This window comes from Lithobates pipiens, unplaced genomic scaffold (genome assembly GCF_037356315.1).
Source record: "Lithobates pipiens isolate NorthernLeopardFrog02 unplaced genomic scaffold, aLitPip1_a1.2 Scaffold_19, whole genome shotgun sequence".
Classification (NCBI taxonomy): Eukaryota; Metazoa; Chordata; class Amphibia; order Anura; family Ranidae; genus Lithobates; species Lithobates pipiens.
In genome coordinates this window covers 91,410,411-91,430,252 of record NW_027507764.1, presented here as the reverse complement: position 1 = coordinate 91,430,252, position 19,842 = coordinate 91,410,411, and the positions used below count along the sequence as shown (strand labels likewise).

The following is a 19,842-nucleotide window of genomic DNA, read 5'->3' as shown; positions in this document are numbered from 1 at the left end:
TGGGCAGTATACAGTGAGATTTAAAGGCCACATTTGATTTATAAAAAGAACAGAAGAGGGAACAGAAGGGAGAGGTTTAAGAAAGAAAAAGAAAAAAAAAATGTAAGAGAAGAGAAATAGAGAAGGTTGATGCAGTGTGGCTATTACCATACACAGAGTATATGTGATGGTGTATTGATAAACAATGTTTAAGTGTATGTATATATCTATGTATTGATAGCGATACATATATATTTTAATATGACGCTGAGCATATGCACCCAACTTCTTTGGTCAACCGTGGGGAGGCCTGTTCCGAGTGGAACCTGTCCTGTTAAATTGCTGTATGGTCTTGGCTACCATGCTGCAGCCCAGTTTCAGGGTCCTGGATCATCTTATAGTATAGCCTAGGCCCTCTTTATGTAGAGCGGCAATTCTTTTTTTCATATCCTCAGAGTTCTTTGGCATGAGGTGCCATGTTGAACGTCCAGTGACCAGTATGAAAGAGTGAGAGCGATAACACCAAATTTAACACATCTGCTCCCCATTCACACCTGAGACCTTGTTTTACAAATAAATGCCTTGAAAGTGTGGCATGCATTTGTATTCAGCCCCTTTACTCTGATACCCCTAACTAAAATCTAATGGAACCAATTGCCTTCAGAAGTCACCTAATTAGTAAATAGAGTCCACCTGTGTGTAATTTAATCTCATTATAACTACAGCTGTTCTGGGAAGCCCTTAGAGGTTTGTTAGAGAACCTTAGTGAACAGTCAGCATAATGAAGGCCGAGAAGCACATCAGACAGGTCGGGGATAAAGTTGTAAAGAAGTTTAAAGCAGGGTTAGGTTATAAAAAACAAAAACAAACTTTGAACATCTCACAGAGCACTGTTCAATCCATCATCCGAGAATGGAAAGCGTATGGCACAACTGTAAACCTACAAAGACATAGCCATCCACCTAAAATGACAGGCCAGGCAAGGAGAGCATTAATCGGAGAAGCAGCCAAGAGACCCATGGTAACTCTGGAGGAGCTGCAGAGATCCACAGTTCAGGTGAAAGAATCTGTCCACAAATCTGGTCTTTATGGAAGAGTGGCAAGAAGAAAGTCATTGTTGAAAGAAAGCCATAGGAAGGCCCGTTTGCGAGAAGCCATGTGGGGGACACAACAAACATGGAAAAAGGTGCTCTGGTCAGATGAGACCAAAATTGAACTTTTTGGTCTAAAAGCAAAATGCTATGTGTGGGGGAAAGCTAACACACTGCATCACTCTGAACACCCCATCGTGAAACATTGTGGGGGCAGAATCATGTTGTGGGGATGCTTTTCCTCAGCTTGGACAGGGAAGCTGGTCAGAGTTAATGAGAAGATGGATGGAGCCAAATACAGGGCAATCTTAGAAGAAGACCTGATAGTCTGCAAAAGACTTGGGACTGAGGAAAAGGTTCACCTTCAAGCAGGGCAACAGCCAGAGCTACAATGGAATGGTTTAGATCAAAGAATATTCATGTGTTAGAATGGCCCTGTCAAAATCCAGACCTAAATCCAATTGAGAATTAGTGGCAAGACTTCTAAAATTGCAGTTCACACGCTCTCCATCCAATCTGGCAGAGCTTGCGCTGTTTTGCAAAGAATGGGCAAATTTTTCACTCTCTGTGCAAAGCTGGTAGAGACATACCCAAAAAGACTTGCAGTTGTAGTTGCAGTGAAAGGTGGTTATACAAAGTATTAACTCGGGGGGGGGCTGAATAAAAATACACGCCACACTTTTCAGATATTTATTTGTTAAAAATTTTAAATACCATTTTATAATTTTCCTTCCACTTCACAATTATGTGCCACTTTGTGTTGGCCTATCACAAAAAATCCCAATGTAATACATTTACGTTTTTGATTATAACATGACAAAATGTAGAACTTTTCAAGGGGTATGAATACTTTTTCAAGAGTGTGTGTGTGTGTGTGTGTGTATTATATTATATTAGAAGAGAGAAATAATATCAAGGTACATATTGGAGCATTTGAACTTGAACCAGCAGGCCCATATTTTGGAAATATTACCCCTAGCTAGATAAGTCAGCTCTTCTAAGAGGCAGCGGTCATCTACCTTGCTGAGCCGATGACATAAAGTAGGAGAGTTCTTTTGTCCACAAAAAGTAGGCATAAGCGTTAATCGCTGCATTTAGAAAATGTGGGTAACGGATCTCTTATATCGACCTATTGGTTCGTTTGTACAGTGGAATAAAATTGATCTGGGGTTATAAGGAAGATTGGTGCCTTGAATAACACATAATTTTGTTCACAGCTCACCAAAATGTACAAATACGTGGACAGTCCCACCAAACGTGTCCGTGTGTGGCTCTGCCTCCACAATCTCTCCAGGATATAGGGGAGGTGGAGGGGAACATGGAATGAAGTTGAACCCCAACACTGTTGTTAAAGACTCCAAACCAACAACCTCGCTGGCCTTGCAAATCAGTTTGTTGAGTCTGTTGGTGTCTGCCACCCTAAAGCCCCATACACACTATCAGATTTTCTGCTGATTTTTTTTTGTTCAGATTTTCCAAAACCATATAATATGAGGTCAAACCTTAGGAGTTTCAATTTGTATGCAATCAGGCAGACCCTTGCACCACATGGCTTTGGTAACTCTGAAGACAAAAATCGTCAGAAAAACGGATTATGTGTATTGGGCTTAAGTCTGCTTCCCCAGCATTCCACTGCATACAGGAGAGCGCTGGCCACCACAGACTCATAAAACATCTTCAGCATCATTTGGCGGATATTAACTACTTGCTTACTGGGCACTTAAACCCCCCTCCTGCCCAGACCAATTTTCAGTTTTCAGCGCTGATGCACTTTGAATGACAATTGCGCGGTCATACAACACTGTACCCAAATGAGATTTTATCATTTTTTTCCCACAAATAGAGCTTTCTTTTGGTGGTATTTAATTACAGCTCGGAGTTTTATTTTTTGCTAAACAAACAAAAAAAGATGCAAAAAAAAAAAATCATGTTTAATAGTTTGTTAAAAAATTTTGCAAACAGGTCATTTTTCTCCTTCATTGAAATGCGCTGATGAGGCGGCGCAGTTAAGGCGACACTGATGGGCACAGTTAAGGCGACACTGATAAGGCGGTACTGATGGGCACAGATAAGGCGGTACTGATGGGCACAGATAAGGCGGTACTGATGGGCACAGATAAGGCGGTACTGATGGGCACAGATAAGGCGGCACTGATGGGCACAGATAAGGCGGCACTGATGGGCACAGATAAGGCGGCACTGATGGGCACAGATAAGGCGGCACTGATGGGCACAGATAAGGCGGCACTGATGGGCACAGATAAGGCGGCACTGATGGGCACAGATAAGGCGGCACTGATGGGCACAGATAAGGCGGCACTGATGGGCACAGATAAGGTGGCACTGATGGGCACAGATAAGGTGGCACTGATGGGCACAGATAAGGTGGCACTGATGGGCACAGATAAGGTGGCACTGATGGGCACAGATAAGGTGGCACTGATGGGCACAGATAAGGTGGCACTGATGGGCACAGATAAGGTGGCACTGATGGGCACAGATAAGGTGGCACTGATGGGCACAGATAAGGTGGCACTGATGGGCACAGATGAGAGGGGCACTGATGGGTGGCACTGATGGGCACTGGTAGATGACACTGATGGGCACTGGTAGATGACACTGATGGGCATGGATATGTGGCACTGAGGTGCAGCACTGTTGAGCAGATTGTGGGCACTGATAGGTGGCACTGTGGGCACTGATGGGTGACACATGATGTATGGCACTATGGGCACTAATGGGTGGCACTATGGGCACTAATGGGTGGCACTGCTGGGTGGCACTTTTTTTAATATCTGGGTGGTACTGGCAAGGGACAGGTGGGCACTGATAAGCTGGCCGTGATCGGGACTGTTGTCCCGATCACGGCCGCCGGTGATCGGCTTATTTTTTCTCTTCTCGCGCTGTCAGCGCGAGGAGGAAAAATAGCCGATTACCGGCTCTGTTTTGTCAGATGATCAGCTGTCATTGGCTGACATTGGCTGATGTCTCATAGACTCGCCGATCACAGGGGGCGCGCAGGCCGCTCGTGCACAGTACGACGTCAATAGACGTCGTCCCGGCAAAGCAGGTCCGCGCTGTAGCTGTCATTCGACTATAGCGCAGATCTCTAGTGGTTAAAAGACCTCTGTCTCTTCAAAAAATAGAGGCCGCTCTGGCCCTTCCTGTAGAGCACCTCAGTGAAGAGCTGGGTATACACTAGTAGAATTTTGAATGAAAATGCATATGAAATTTCTCAGTCATTTTGGAATAAATGGACTTTAATATGCAGTTTAGTAGCCCTAGCAACGGGCAGAAACTCTACTGATCTCTCTACTATGGCCATACGGATGCCGGCACAGCTTACACAGTAGAAGAGGCAGCTCCAGATGCATCACAGGAGATTTTCTCCCTTTTGCATTAGAACTGCCCATGGAAGATTTGCCTCTTGCAGCTTTTTATATACATTGAACTGGATGGACTTTTTTCAACCAGACTAACAATCAATTTTATAGTTTTCTTGTAAAATATGTTCAGCTGGAATAACATTGTTCTTGATGTCCTAAATCTCTTTAGGACTGGATATAGATGGATTATACAGAGTCAGTGGGAACCTTGCTGTGATACAAAAGCTCCGCTTTGCAGTTACACATGGTAAGTTTTGGAAACCATTATTTCTCATTTTAGGACAAGTCTGTTCTTGCACTTTGTTCTTTCTTTAGACATTACTAGAAAGGAATCCTTCCGACTTTAGTTCCTCTCGTACAGAAGTCGTTTTCTACATTGGTTGTATATGGTCTTTTGTTAAATTTGTGCACGAACACGCACATCGTTTTTTTCTTACATTGTCTTCTTATTTTAAGATTTTCAAAAAATGCAATTGTCATCTATGTTTAAATTTAAACTCCAGGTAGATATAAAACACACAAATTTAATATGGCTAGGTATACACTAACCCGGTAACGTCGGCGTTGCACAAGGAAGACTTTACCGTAGTAGTTGCACTGGTATCTACAGTTTTACTAATGCATGCCAAAGTTGCACAACTATGTTCAGGCATTAAGGTTTGTTTGGCCTTAAGCCTTTAAGAGATTTATACATTTATTTATTTTTTAAACCAGAACTACACTATGCTGCATATCACAAACCAAAAATGCTATTTAATTCACTTTTAATGTTCAAATCAAACATATAATATATGAACATATGCAGCACTGTGCTTTTGCAAAATAATCAAATAAGTGTCACGACACTAGTGTGCAAACAGTCTCTTGTGATTTATTCACACTTCACTCGGTGCTTCCTGCATTCAAAAGCAAACGTATCCTTAATCACAGCCAGAAGTGCAGCGTGTTCCACCACCTCCCAAATGACAGACACTGATTTCAGTGCCATGCCTATCTACTAAGGGCTCGTACACACTAAATTTCTAACGCTCACCAAACGCTCCTATAGCGTTGGTATGGGCATCAGACAGGCGTCAATGAGCTTTAGTTATGGACATTAGACGGGTGTTTTGCAAGCATTAATGAGGAGTTAAAAATGCTCCCCAAACACCCTGTGGGCAGTCTTGAAGCGTTTGACGAGCATTAAACCTGCTCCACAAACTCCTATTCCATTACAGTAAAATTAACTAATCTTAACGCCCCACAATCGCCTGCTTAGAGCATTTGCGAGGCATTACCATAGACTTGAATGGTAGGCATTGAAAGGCTTCCAACACCTGGCTTGACATGAGGCTTCAATCTTGAAGCGGCGCCAACACTTAGTGTGAACAGCACTATATATAGCTGTATGTAGGCATTTGAGGGGCCTTTTTAACGCCTCTCAAACGCCTGCTCTTAATGCCAGTGTGAACTCAACCTAACAGTGGCTCATAGTACATCAAAAATAGAAAACTCCCAAATGGTCCATCTGGTGGCTAATTGATTCTTGTTCTTTTTTTTATCCTTAAAAAAATTGTTTATTTTATGGTGCTACACAATTAGGAGTGTTTATTTCTTTTTATGGTAGCTATTGATGATTGTGCTGTGCAGAGAATTTATCTGATCTAAGAGTTGCCAAAATGGGTGGCGGCGGATTTTCTATTCTTTATGCGCCATGAGCCAATCTTTTACCAGATAGGCATGACTTTACTGAGAATTTTAATAATTTGGGAGGTGGTGGAACATGCTGCACTTCTGGGTGTGATCAATGGTAAAAAAAAAAATTTGGACACGGGAAGCACAGAGTGAAATGTGAATAAGCCACAAAAGACTGTTGGACTTTCACTGTTTGCACACTGGTGTTGTTGGGACATATTTGTTTATTTTGAACAAGCACAGCGCTGCACAGGTTTGTATATATTTTAATGTTTACTTTTAATGCAACTGCTCTGGAGAGGTGATCAGGATTTTTTTTTTTTTTTTTTAATACTGTTTGCTCATTACAGTGATCATCATTGTAGTAAGCAATCATTGCCCTTTGTTCAAAGGTTTAGTTCATGAAACCTTGCTCACTACTGTGATGCGATGATTGGCCAGAGCTATCACATAGTACAGGTTCACTAAGATTTCCCCCTGTATCATGTGATTACTGTGACCAATCAGAGATCACAATAGTACACACAATGGCTATGAGTGAAGGTGACATGTGAGCACTGTGATTGGTGACAGCGCTCACATGGTATCAGGGTCGCACATAGCGGACTGGTACAACAATCTGTGTTCCAGTGGACACAGAGTTACCGACTGGTCCCCCTAGGGCATGCGAATGGGAGGACATCAATGACGCCCTCCTGGGATAACAGTGCTCCTGCTCAGCCTTTTTTTTATTACTATAGGCCAGGCTTGAGGTGGTTAATGTAGCAAGAGTGTAATGTAATAATATTTGATTCTGGTTGGTGCACTTTTATGGTTTAGGGTTGTTTATATTTAGTTTAAGATTTCTTACTGTTTTAGTGCATCACTTATACACTTATATGGGGTTTTGATTGAGGAGATAATATATAGACATATTTGGTATTCTGAGCATGGAGTAGGGGGTGAATTCTGGGGGGGGGGGGGGGGGGTGTTTAACCACTTCAATACCAGGCCTACTTCTGGCACTTCTCTCTTACATAATAATAATAATTTATTTGCTAGAAAATTTCTCAGAACCCCCAAATATTAAATATGTTTTTTTACTAGACACCCTAGGGAATAAAATGGCGGTCATTGCAACTTTTTATCTTGCACGGTATTTGCACAATCATTTTTCAAATGCCTTTTTTTTTTTTTTTGGGGAAAAAAAGGGTTTCATGAATTAAAAAAATAACAAAACCGTAAAGTTAGCCCAATTTTTTTGTATAATGCGAACGATGATGTTACGCTGAGTAAATGGATACCTAACATGTCACGCTTTAAAATTGCGCACACTCATGGAATGGCGCCAAACTTCGGTACTTAAAAAATCTGCGTAGGCGGCGCTTTAATTTTTTTTACAGGTTACCAGTTTAGAGTTACAGGGGAGGTCTAGTGCTAGAATTGTTGCACACGCTCTAACGCACGTGACGATACCTCACATGTGGTTTGAACGGCGTTTACATATATGGGCAGGACTTGTATGTGTGTTCGCTTCTGGATGCGAGCTACCCTGGACTGGGGCATTTTTTCCTTCTTTTTTTATTTTTTTTATTTTTACACTTCTTTTTTTAATTTTTTTTTTTTTTTTTAATCACTTTTATTCCTATTACAAGGAATGTAAACATCCCTTGCAAAAGGAATCTATTGTGGCAGGTCCTGTTTTTATGGAGATATGTGGAGTCAATAAGACCCCACATCTCTCCTCCAGGCTGGAAAGCATGAGATCATGAAAAACAATTCACCGATCTCATGCTGACAGCCATGATTGCGGCTTTGTTTACTTCCAGTGGTCATAGAGATGACTGGTGACCATCTGGTCATCGGAAATCTCTATCGTCGTCATCTGGCGCTGCCCGGTTCTTTCTCCGAGCCCAGAGAAGCACCGGATGGCAACAGGAGAGGGGGCGTCCCCTCGTGTCGCCTATAAGAATGATCAAGCGGCAGAACTGCCACTATGATCATACTGATCGTGCACTGAATCGCCGGCTGGAAAGAATGATATCTGAATGATGCCTGTAGCTACAGGCATCATTCAGGTATCAACCTCACAAACTCAAGGACGTCATATGACACCCTAAGGCATTGAACATGATTCATGTAACATTTACATCCTGGAGTTCATCTGCGCTTAGCTCAGGTATGCAGGCAGGAGGGTGTCCTTAGCTGAGAAGACCCCTCCTCCCATCCTAAAGACTCCTGGGATGTATGATATAATTTATTTGCCTAGACCTGGAAACCAGGAAGTAACAGAAGACATGTAAACGAAAAAAGCAAATACATATGATATACTTCCTATATATTTACTAATGCTAGCAGCATAAGGATTACAAAAAAAGTTACTCTTGATTTAGAGCGCGAAGTTCCACTTTAACCCCTTTGTGCCAGCTCCTCCTGGCCTTTTAAGGGGTTTCAGATGCCGGGGGGGGGTTATGGTCATGTGACCAGTGTGATTAGCTGTCACAGAGATCACATGATCGGAAAGCTCCCGATTTGCACGTAGTACATGACCTCATCATTCTGCCGCTCTTTCATTGTCCTGTCAAAAGGCTGGGGTATAGAGAAGGCAGCATTATATCCAGTCTATAGTTTAAAACTGTAACCAAGAAAGTGGTGTGATTCACCTGTCTGTGCTGTGTGTAAGTTTTAGGACTGTGTGGACAGAAATAGAAATCCTTTGGCAAATTAAGCAGTTCCCTTTTATTGGTATATTTAGCTGTGTGCCTGTGGTTCATAATGCTCTTTTTTTTCAGCAGTGTGTATTTCCTTTTCTTCCAGATGAGAAACTGGACTTGAACGACAGTAAATGGGAAGATATCCATGTCATTACGGGTGCATTGAAGATGTTCTTCAGAGAACTTCCCGAGCCCCTTTTTACCTACAACTACTTCAATGACTTTGTGAATGCTGTCAGTAAGTTCCAGTCTACATACCAGAACTGTGTGACCATATACAGTGCTCAGCATAAATGAGTATACCCCAACAGAAGACCTTTCCTTTCCTTTTCAAAAATATACATTTTCTATAGGACACTATTCTACATAATACTCCCACAAATGCAGGCCATTGATTGCAACCAAGATTTGTTAATTTGCACACACACAGTATTTTTCCTAACAAATTCATTCAAGACCATTTTGCAAATAATGAATACACCCCAATGAAAGTCTGAGGACCAAAGCTAAAATTTAGACAACAAAATCCTAATTAACAAGAATTCAACTGCAGGTGAGTCTAATTATTTATGAAGCAGGTGTCCAGCAGACAGTTGATTGTAAAAGGACGTTACTTAACAAAGAAAACGCCTTCCCATTTCATGCTGTCCGCAATGGCACCACATTCAAGAGAAATATCACAAGGGCTTAGAAAGAAAAAAGGTGAAGGCTACAAGAAGATCAGCAAAGCTTTACTTATCAGTCAGAATACTGTAACAAAAGCAACAAATATGGAACTGCAACCATCTCAGAGACGTCCAGGCTGTCCACAGAAGGTAACCCCTTGGCCATGCATTTTCACTGCAGTTGGCTAAGAAGTAGAAAGTCAAACTGGGGTGATTGTTTAAATGTGGTTTACTGCAGAGGAATGGCATGCATTGGTGTCGTCCACGAAGGAAGCCTCTCCTAAAGCCCACCTAGAATTTGCTAGGGCTATGCAGAAAAGAAGATGACTGACTCTGTACTCTGGAGTCACAAGACCAAGATAAAAGTTTTTGGAACTGATGGCATTTAAAACTGTATGGCGTCACAAAGATGAGTACAAAGAAAAATGCATGGTGCCTATAGTGAAACATGGTGGTGGCAGTGTCCTTCTGTGGGGCTGCTGGTGTCAGGGAGCTGCATTTCATTGATGGTACTGCTCTATATTGAAAGAGAAGATCTCCTACCAGCACTTCGTGCCTTTGGTCGTGGTGACTTTTTTACAACATGATTATGATCCAAAGCACACATCTAAGGCCACTGTTGCATTTCTGAAGAACAGGTTGAAAGTGATTCAATGGCCAAGTATGTCTCCTGATCTGAACTCAATCGAACATTTTTGGGGAATTCTGAAGAGACAAGTTGAAGTGATACTAAAGTCTTGTTTTTTGTTTATTTTTCTATAAAAATAACAAACATGTCATACTTGCCTGCTCTGTGCAGTGGTTTTGCACAGAGCAGCCCAAATCCTCCTCTCCTCGGTGCTCCTGGCCCCTCCCTCCTGTTGAGTGCCCCCACAGCAAGCAGCTTGCTATGGGGACACCCGGATCCGAGCCACAGCAAAATACTAGATGTAGTAGTTTTTGTTGTGGGGTGCATTTATTTTTGCATCAACTAATTTGAATAAAACTGAAGATTTTGTAATCTAAGTTATATTATTAACTTTAGTTTCATGTAATAAGCTAAACAAATGTTCCACTAAACTCAAAATTTTGGACCTTGTTCATTGAGATCTTGATTAAAATCTTACTTTTTAAACAGGGTGTACTCATGCTATGCTGAGCACTGTATATTAATTCTGTCTTTTTCGCCCCTCTTGCTCTAACATTTAATTATATACCTGTTCTTGATTTGCAAGTTATACATCCTAGAAGCCTATGTTTCCAAGTCTTATATGAATGAGAACCAAAAATCTGGAAACGGCGGTGTGTGGTCTGGATCAGTGACCTCATCAGTTCTGGGTACACAGTTGGCCACAAATGATTCTTGTGCTAGTCATACCAGCTGTTCTATTTATTTCTATACACATATTACAACTATAATCTGTCATTTAGTAGCGTTTTATTTTTGCTTTTCGATGGCGCTTGATCTGCAGACATTGTAATATTCTGGCAGCATTTAAATGTGGCCACTTGAGGGCAGTGGATGACAGAGTATTGCTAGTCCCTGCCTTATACTTTTATATCAGCTGGCATAATTCATAGCAAATCACTTTTCTCCTAGAACAAGAACCCAAACTTCGCGTTCAAGCTTGCAGAGATTTAATTAAGCAGTTGCCAAAGCCCAACCAAGACACAATGCAGGCGCTCTTCAAGCATCTTAAACAGTGAGTTTAAAGAACTGAATGTATGGAAAGAATTGTCATTGAAATGCTTTGGTCTTGTTTTAAGTGGCAATAATGCTGAGCTTAGCAGCCTTCTATTATGAAAACTCACAAACAAGTGTCGCATTGTGAAACTAACTTTTGATTGGAGCTTTAGAATGTAAATTTGCGGTTTCAGCTGGTCTGGCCCTCTGTGCTACTTTGGTGTGTCTATTCAAATATATTGACATAATTGTGTGTTTTTGTTTGTTAGGTGACTCCATTTAAAATTAAAACAGACCTGTGAACTGTTTTAATGACTGCTTAGTTGGATTATTTGTGTTTTTGTAGCAACTCAGCCTGTAGTTATGTGGCGACAGATAATAAAAACAGAAAATGCAATTTAGGCACATTGGTTGGGTGTTTCCCTGGATTCTGCCACAGAAATCATGCATCTTGTACACCTTGAGGCTCTGTTCACATTGCATCCCTCCCGAACTCCCCCCAGAAACATCATTTTCTGCTTGTGTGATTGGCTCACTGATTTTCCCAGAAGTCTGCACTAAAATACAAGTCAGTTTTCAGTAGAGCTGCATGATAAATCGTTAAAGAATCAAAATTCTACTCCCCTCCCAATCTTAAAACAGCATTTCCCGATTCTGTGTAACAATTGCAGAGATCTCTGCTCACTTCTGACAGCTGACAAAAAAAAAATCGGGCAGCCTGCCAAGTTTCTCTCAACATCAGAGATAAGTAGAAACATTGTCACATTTCCTTCTTATGTTAAAATGAACTTTGGTGTGGAAATGAAGTCCATTTAACCACTTAAAGCAGGTATGCCCAAAGTCCGTCCCACGTTACGGTTTGATGTGTCCCCCACTTGGAATTTGTATATATATATATGTGTGTGTGTGTATACATACATATACATCTGTGGCCCCCAAAGCTCGAGCGTGTTATGTTTTTTTATGCTGTTAATATATCCATCTTCTTTAGCCTGACAAATCCAGAGTGCCGCGCTCATTCTTAATATGAGGGCATGTGGCTGGGCGTGTTCACAAATCTATTTGCCGAGTTGCTATGAAGCTGACAGCATGAAGTGCCTATCGCAGGCACTGTGACTATTCCCGATCACTGCATCTGCGGATTGCAGTTGCAGAGATTGGGGAAATGTCACAGTGCCTGTGATTGGTCGGTGGCGCTGTGCGCTCTCAGCTTCTTTGGGTGCTCAGGCATATAGATTTGTGAACATGCCCCAGCTCATACTAAGAATGAGCGCAGCGCTCTGGATTTGTCAGGCTAAAGATAAATAGATAGATATGTTAACAGCAAAAAATAAAAAATAACACGCTCAAGCTTTGGGGGAGATGGATATACTTGGGAGGCCACATCAAACCAGAATGCGGTTCCTTTCCTTTTGAGAGAGGGAGAGATGGAGGGAGAGAGATTTATTTATATTTTTTTAAACATAACACGCCTGAGCTCATCATCACCCTGAGCAGAGAAGAGAATATATATATTATATATTATCATATATTGTCATCAATGTTATGAAATAGTATGCCGTTTGCAATGAACTTTGCTTAAAATATTTAATTTGCATTTCATTTTAATGGTTCAAAAAATGTCAGGCAAAAATGGTCGGCCCTCACTCATGTTCACTTCATGAAATCTGGCCCTCTTTGAAAAAAGTTTAGACACCCCTGAATTAAAGACTAAACCTTTTTCTGACACTTGTTGCTTAAAAGTTCAAATCCAGTATTTTTTGATAGAAAATTAATTGGAACCCCCAAACATTATATATATATATATAATTTTTTTTTTTAACAGAGACCGTAGAGAATAAAATGGCAGTTGTTGCAATATTTTTTATGTGACACGGTATTTGCGCAGCGGTCTTTCAAATGCAATTTTTGGGGAAAAATTTTACTTTAATAAAAAAAAAAAAACTAAACCATAAAGTTAGCCCAATTTTTTTGCATAATGTGAAAGATGTTATGCCACGAGAACCGTGAGAGAATTGTGATCTTTATTCAAAGCAAAAAAATTGATTCCCTTTTTAGCCAGAATCGTGCAAGTCTAGTTTTCAGGCATCCTCTCAACAAAAATTTCATTTTTGGTGAGATACTCCCAATAGTAAATTTAATCTAAAGGGATGCGGACCTTGCAATTCTTATTAGAGCTCTGCAAGTGCAGCAGCTGATTGATATTTATAAAACCACTTCCATACATATTCACTTTGCACATTAACACAAACAAACACTATTTCTTCAAAATAACAAAAGGTAGGAATCTGCAGTAATGTTTATTAAATCCCTACAATGTACATAGATCACCTAGAGGGGAATGTTTTTATTTATTTTTTTTCCCAACAAAAGCAAAGTAAAGGCCGCCACATACGCGATTCAAAAATTGGACGAAAAATACCGCTTTTGACGCAATCATACAATAATCAGATCATTGGTACACAGCTTTCGAGAGATGATCACGACAGTTCATTCGATATCATCTGCCTCGGCAAACAAAAAAATCTCTCATACCAGATAATATGATTTTTGTTTAACCACTTCAGCCCCGGAGGATTTGGCTGGCCAAAGACCAGAGCACTTTTCGCGATTTGGCACTGAATCGCTTTAACTGTCAATTGCGCGGTCACGCATCATTGCACCCAAACAAAATTGAAGTCCTTTTTGCCCCCACACATAGAGCTTTCTTTTGGTGGTATTTCATCACCTCTGTGTTTGTTTGTTTTTGCGCTATAAACAAAAAAAATAACGACAATTTTGAAAAAAAACACATTTTTTACTCTTTGCTATAATAAATCTCTTCAAAATATATATAAAAAAAAATTTTTTTCCCTCAGTTTAGGCCTTCTACATATTTTTGGTTAAAAAAAAAAGACCATAAATGTTTGATTGGTTTGCACAAAAGATATAGTGTCTACAAAATAGGGGATAGTTTTATGGCATATTTTTTTTTTTTTTTTTTTTTTTTTTAAATCGTGACTGTGACATTATGGTGGACACATCGGACACTTCACATTTATACAGCGATCAGTTTGATTAAAAATGCACTGATTACTGTGTAAATGTGACTGGCAGTGAAGGCATTAATACTAGGTGGCGCTGTAGGGGTTAAGTGCATCCTGGGGGGCTGGGCGGTGTGTGACACATCACTGATCACCGCTCCCGATCACAGGGAGAGCTGATCAGTGACAGTGTCACTAGGTAGAACAGGGAGATGCTTGTTTACATTAGCATCTCCCCGTTCTTCCTCTTCGTGAGGCGATCGCGGGTATGCCCGCAGACATAGAGTCCACGGGACCTGCTGTCGGACTAGCGGAGCTTGTGCGCCCGCTAGCCAGGCCTTCGCGAGATCGCGTACGATAACTTAAAACTGCGGCGGCTGGACCGCAAGCGGTTAATCGGTACAGTTGTCATCTGAAAATATAATACAAATACAGAACAACACATGAAATCACTTCCCTTTTTTTTTTTTTTTTATTCTGTCATACCAGAATTTTCGTAACTTTTAGTAAACTCTTCAGGTTCAATATATGACTAACATGCAAAAAAAATTAGACGATCTGTCGCCTGTTTTTTGAATCGTGTGAATGCGGCATTACTCTTAAATACTTAGTGTTCTTATTGGAGATATGTATACAGTTTGTTGAAAATGTCATTATTTTATGCACATAACCAATTTTAAGTAAAGAAATCAGCTTTTCCATTGTCTAATATTTAGTTTTTTTTTCCCCCTTCTCTAGTGTTGTGGAAATTGGAGATAAAAACAGAATGAATTTTCAAAGTTTAGCAATAGTATTCGGTCCAACTTTGTTGAAGCCGGAAAACGAAACTGGTAATATAGCCATCCACACGGTATACCAGAGTCAAATAGTAGAGCTGATTCTAATGGAGTATAACTCGATCTTTGGCCGCTGAGCCGTCATCTCTGACCGCCACTGAACCACCATCTCAGCCAGAAGGACACAACCACCTTTTGCATTTTTTTTTTTTTTTGTCTATCTTGGACCAAAACTACCTTGGGTTTCTTTTTGCACTTCTGTGAAGATGATTGGAAAGCGCTGGAGTTGAAATGTTTTGGCCTACATATCTCTTCTCAATTCTCCATTGACTGTTTTATGATCTTTTGGGGGTTTTACATTCAGATCCCTTTTTTTTTTTTTCTCTCTTAACAGAACTGCAAGTCTAACAAAGACACTGGATTTACTGGAGATTAAAACTACTAATATGCCATAGATATGAACCTTTAACCACTGTCACTTGTCCTGAAGTGTTTGAAGCTGATCTTTGTACTTGCTGTTGAACCATTTGAAGTTCAGTTTATTTTTTCTAGTGAAAATGCATCTGGTATGTGTTGATGGGAGCAGACAGTGGCTTCTTGTGCAGATATACAGCAAAATGGTTAAAAGAACATCTGATAAATGCTGGGATCTGCACAGAGAATTATGACAGCCTTGTATTCTATTCCTTCTCATGCTCTCCCTGCTGGAAAAATTGAGCTTCTGTTTTCTCGACCGTGCAGAGCTGTACACTGGTGTTAAATATTATTTAAGCCACCAAATCATATTCTGGACTTTTTTTATCAGTGCATTCTCTGACTGAATTTTGATTGTGTGTGTAAGTCATATAATCATCGTATTCTATGAAATTGCTAACTGTGTGCTAACCTGCAGCTAGAAGATTCCATTGAGCTCTGATACTGTATACTGTGGTCATGCTAATTTTGTGGTATTAAAATATTACACTTATCATGTAAATAGAAGCCAAAGGGCAGCATAAACTTTGGCGTACTGTATATAAAGAAAGCTGTATAGTCATAACTTTTTGCTCTTTTTCTTTTATTTCACACCTATCTATTGCCATGCAAGTAAGTTTTCCCTACTCTCCTTGCAGATAAACCCCCAGCAATCTAAAATAAAGGTACCTGTAGACATAAGATGATATTCTAATGTCAGAGATCTGAAACCATTCTTTGCTTTAAAGTCACCCATTAGTGTAGAGTTGGGTCTGCTTTAGCAGACTGCCACCATACATTAGAGAGGCAGGTTACTCTGAGATGTAAAAAGATGGAATTATGGCACTGCAGGTCACATGATTGGAAGACAACACGTGACCTTGCCCATCTCTGCATAGCTTCATTTATTCACTAAAGACTCTGCTAATATCAGCACCACAGTGTAGGTCATGCATGTCCAACCAGTAGCCTGCCAACTGTTGCAGAACTACCAGTCTCGCTATGCCTTGCAATGCCTCATGGGACTTTCCTTTCAATGGCTCCTGGGTGCTGTAGTGCCACAACAGCAAGAGGGTCGCAGGTCGGACACCCATGGCGTAAATCAGGGATATGCAAATTGTGGACCTCCCAGCTGTTGCAAAACTACAAGTGCCATCAAGCTTCTGCCTCTGGGTGTCATGCTTGTGGCTGTCAGTCTTGCTTTGTCTAGTGGGATTTGTAGTTCTGCAACAGCTGGAGGGCCACAGTTTGCATATCCTTGGCGTAGATCATTGTGATTGCAGGGCTTGTGGCCAGCAGCCAGAGAACCATGAGACCTCTTTTTACAGCTCACAGGTATGTGTTGGACTTTACTGCTCCTAACCCGCCTCCCTAACATCTGCCTAAAGCTTAAGTCAATTTTGAATAAAAAAATTGACCTTTCCTAAGACCACTCCAGTATACACAAGTGTACTGGACTCAAGCAATTTCATAATTTTTAGACATGAGTTGGTATCGTGTGTATTACAAAAGATTTGGTCATGAGCACACACACAAGACGTGACCTTGGCACACCGAGTTAGATTCTCAGTTATCTAAAGATTTTTTGGATTGTTATGTTATAGGATCTCATGCACCTAAGTGTTTAATGGAAGACCTTGGAGCATGTTCCTTGGAAATTAGTACTGACTGTCAGTATTTATCTTCATCAAATCTAATGCAATCAAGTGCACAGTTAAAGGATTGTGTCACTTCTGAATAGATCATGAAAGAATCCACATAGGCTGCAGTCTTGGTCAATACTCGTGCTGCAGTCCTTGTCCTGTTGGATATTCTCTGAGAAGAGGCTCTTTCTTCCCCATAGAACATTAATGTTTTGCCTTGATGCCTGACATTACCTGTAAGTGCCATCTTTATATTGTAAGCTGGGACCTTTTAGTGTTAAGCCCAAATAGCGTTGGTCTTAGACCTGGCCTTAATGTGCATTGCTAGTTTAGGATGTATTTGGCTGACAGTGAGCGTGGGACAGATAATCATGTCGGATATCATTTTTGTTTCCTGTTGTAATGCTAAAGCTGTGCTTACAGCACATATACTGATCCTAAATTGGGATTTATTTACTAAATCATTGTGAAGAGAAGTGATGATCTAAAGGGGACAGTATCCCATGATAACCAAGATGAACGCTTACTGATTGCTGTGGGCTACTGTACTCTGCCCATTGTTCTTTGTGTGCTTATGAGGCCTAGGGTTAAAAAAATAATAATTTAAGCCAACATTAAATATTCAACCACTTGCCAACATTTATACATCATTCAGAGACACCAACACACATTCCTTTATCATCTATTATCCCTGTCCACCTGCTGCTCTTATAACAAGGGTTCTGACATTTGCTATTGGCCTTTTCATTCATTTTACATTATGCAGAATGTAGAAGTATACCAGCAAGGAGGAGTCAGATCTTGTGGTATGTTGGCGCTCGACTTGTCAAGTTTGAAACTAGGCAACGTTAAGATGCAGGTCCCAGAACTGCCATCATTATTTTTGCCGCCTTTTATGAGCCACAAACCCAGAATGATTATGCAGGTCAGTCCTTTAGTGGCCGTATACTAGGGTTGCCACCTCATCCCTTTAAACCTGAACACACATTACACAGGTTCTGAGGCTAATTTAATGCAGATAATGCACCAAACAAGTTTAATTTCCACCTTAACCGATTGCCGACCAGCCGCCACAGCTGTACTGCAGCAATCTGTGATTAAAATGGATCTAAACCCAATCACTAAAATCTTATAAGGTTCATGCACACTGGGCGTTTGAATTATAAAAAAAGCTTTTAAAAAATGAACCGTACCTAGGTACTCCTTTTTTTTGTTTTTTTTTGTTTTTTCTTATATACTATACCAGTGATGGTGAACCTTGGCATCCCAGATATTTTGGAACTACATTTCCCATGATGCTCAACTGCACTGCAGAGTGCATGAGAATCATGGGAAATGTAGTTCCAAAACATCTGGGGTGCCAAGGTTTGCCATCACTGTACTATACAATGGAGGATCCACTTTATTGTAAGGTCTTTTGCCTCCAGTTTACTTTTTGTGAACTGTTTTGTCTTTTTGTCAAAATCTTTAATAAAAATGATTGAAAAAGAGAAAACGTGCCCAAAGCCATGTATTGCACACACGTTTAGGTGTGTCAATCGTTTGAGCATTAATGGATTCCATGGGCCAAAATAATCATTCATTCCAAAGGCCAGAATAAATTAACGCTAAACGCGTCTATCGTTTAGGGAAGGGGTGCTCAACCTGTGGCTCTCCAGCTGTTGCGGAACTACAAGTCCCATGAGGCATAGCAAGACTCCGACAGCCACAAGCATGACACCTAGAGGCAGAGGCATGATGGGACTTGTAGTTTTGCAACAGCTGGAGAGCCACAGGTTGAGCACCCCTGGTTTAGGGTCATTTACATGCGTATATGCATGTCAAGTTTTCTGCCCAAAAGCTCCTCTCCTGAATACGCTGGTGATGTTTTTTTTTTTTTTTTTATGCTTGTAAACACTACTTTTCTAATACACCTTTAAATGCCTATGGGTGCATGGACACACAGGCTAACATAGAGGAGCTTTTACAGGGTGAAAAAAAAAACGCCTAAAAAATATATATATTTTAAATTTTTTAAGCCCTTTGTGCATGAGCCCTTAGCGTGCTAATGTAATTCTAAAAGTTGTTTTTAATCTTGTTAAACCTGCTTCTTTTAGCAAACAAATAATACTGGGTAATGCTGCCATGAAGGTCCTTGTTTAGGCACTTGGTTGCAACTGTCTCCCATTTTGCCCCTGCATAATTCTATGCAGCCTTTGTAGAGACTTTAAGGCCTGGTTCACACCTATGCAGGTTGCAGTTTGCATTTTTCAATACACGTTTTTTTTATCCAAGTCTATAACCAAAAAACAGAAAAAAGTCCATGGCCCTTTCCATAAAATGCACAGATGTGAACGTGAGCCATAGGAAACCAGGTTAAATGGACTGTAGTGTGTTTCTGCAAAACTGAAACCGCAACTAAAAATTGCATAGGTGTGAACCAGGCCTAAGTGATCATCCAGACAAACATTGTGCAGACATGGTCCATGTTGCTGCCCTTAGAAAGCCAATCCAGAGTAATGATGTGTAGCTGGAGAGAGCTTGATAGAGGGAAGTGGCTGAAAGGCTAGAGGAGATCAGCAGTACTTGGATACAACAAAACAAGGGAAAGATGAAAAGCTAGTATTATATTTTACAAAAACTATGGCCATTATATATAAAGCTCAGTGCTTTAGTAAACCAAATGTCATCCAGTTAGGGTTTATGTAGTTACTCAAGGATAAGTATTAAAAGGATGTGCTTACATCTTCATGATCAAATATGCGACCGCACCCCCAAATTTCGTTTTGACAGGTCCTCTTGGAATTATCTTACTTT

At 40.6% G+C, this 19,842-nt stretch overlaps 1 protein-coding gene across 10 annotated transcripts in view; it reads left to right on the top strand.

The window, feature by feature from the left end:
- Nucleotides 1-15,989, top strand: part of ARHGAP12 (Rho GTPase activating protein 12) — a 175,089-nt gene extending 159,100 nt beyond the window's left edge. For all 10 annotated transcript variants that reach the window (XM_077491076.1, XM_077491075.1, XM_077491073.1 and 7 more), the window contains 4 exons: nt 4,626-4,703; nt 8,927-9,061; nt 11,068-11,170; nt 14,913-15,989. In XM_077491076.1, coding sequence (XP_077347202.1) covers nt 4,626-4,703; nt 8,927-9,061; nt 11,068-11,170; nt 14,913-15,087 — 491 coding nt within the window. In that variant the 3' untranslated portion in view covers nt 15,088-15,989. The remainder of the gene's footprint in view (nt 1-4,625; nt 4,704-8,926; nt 9,062-11,067; nt 11,171-14,912) is intronic.
- The last annotated feature ends 3,853 nt before the right edge of the window (nt 15,990-19,842 follow it).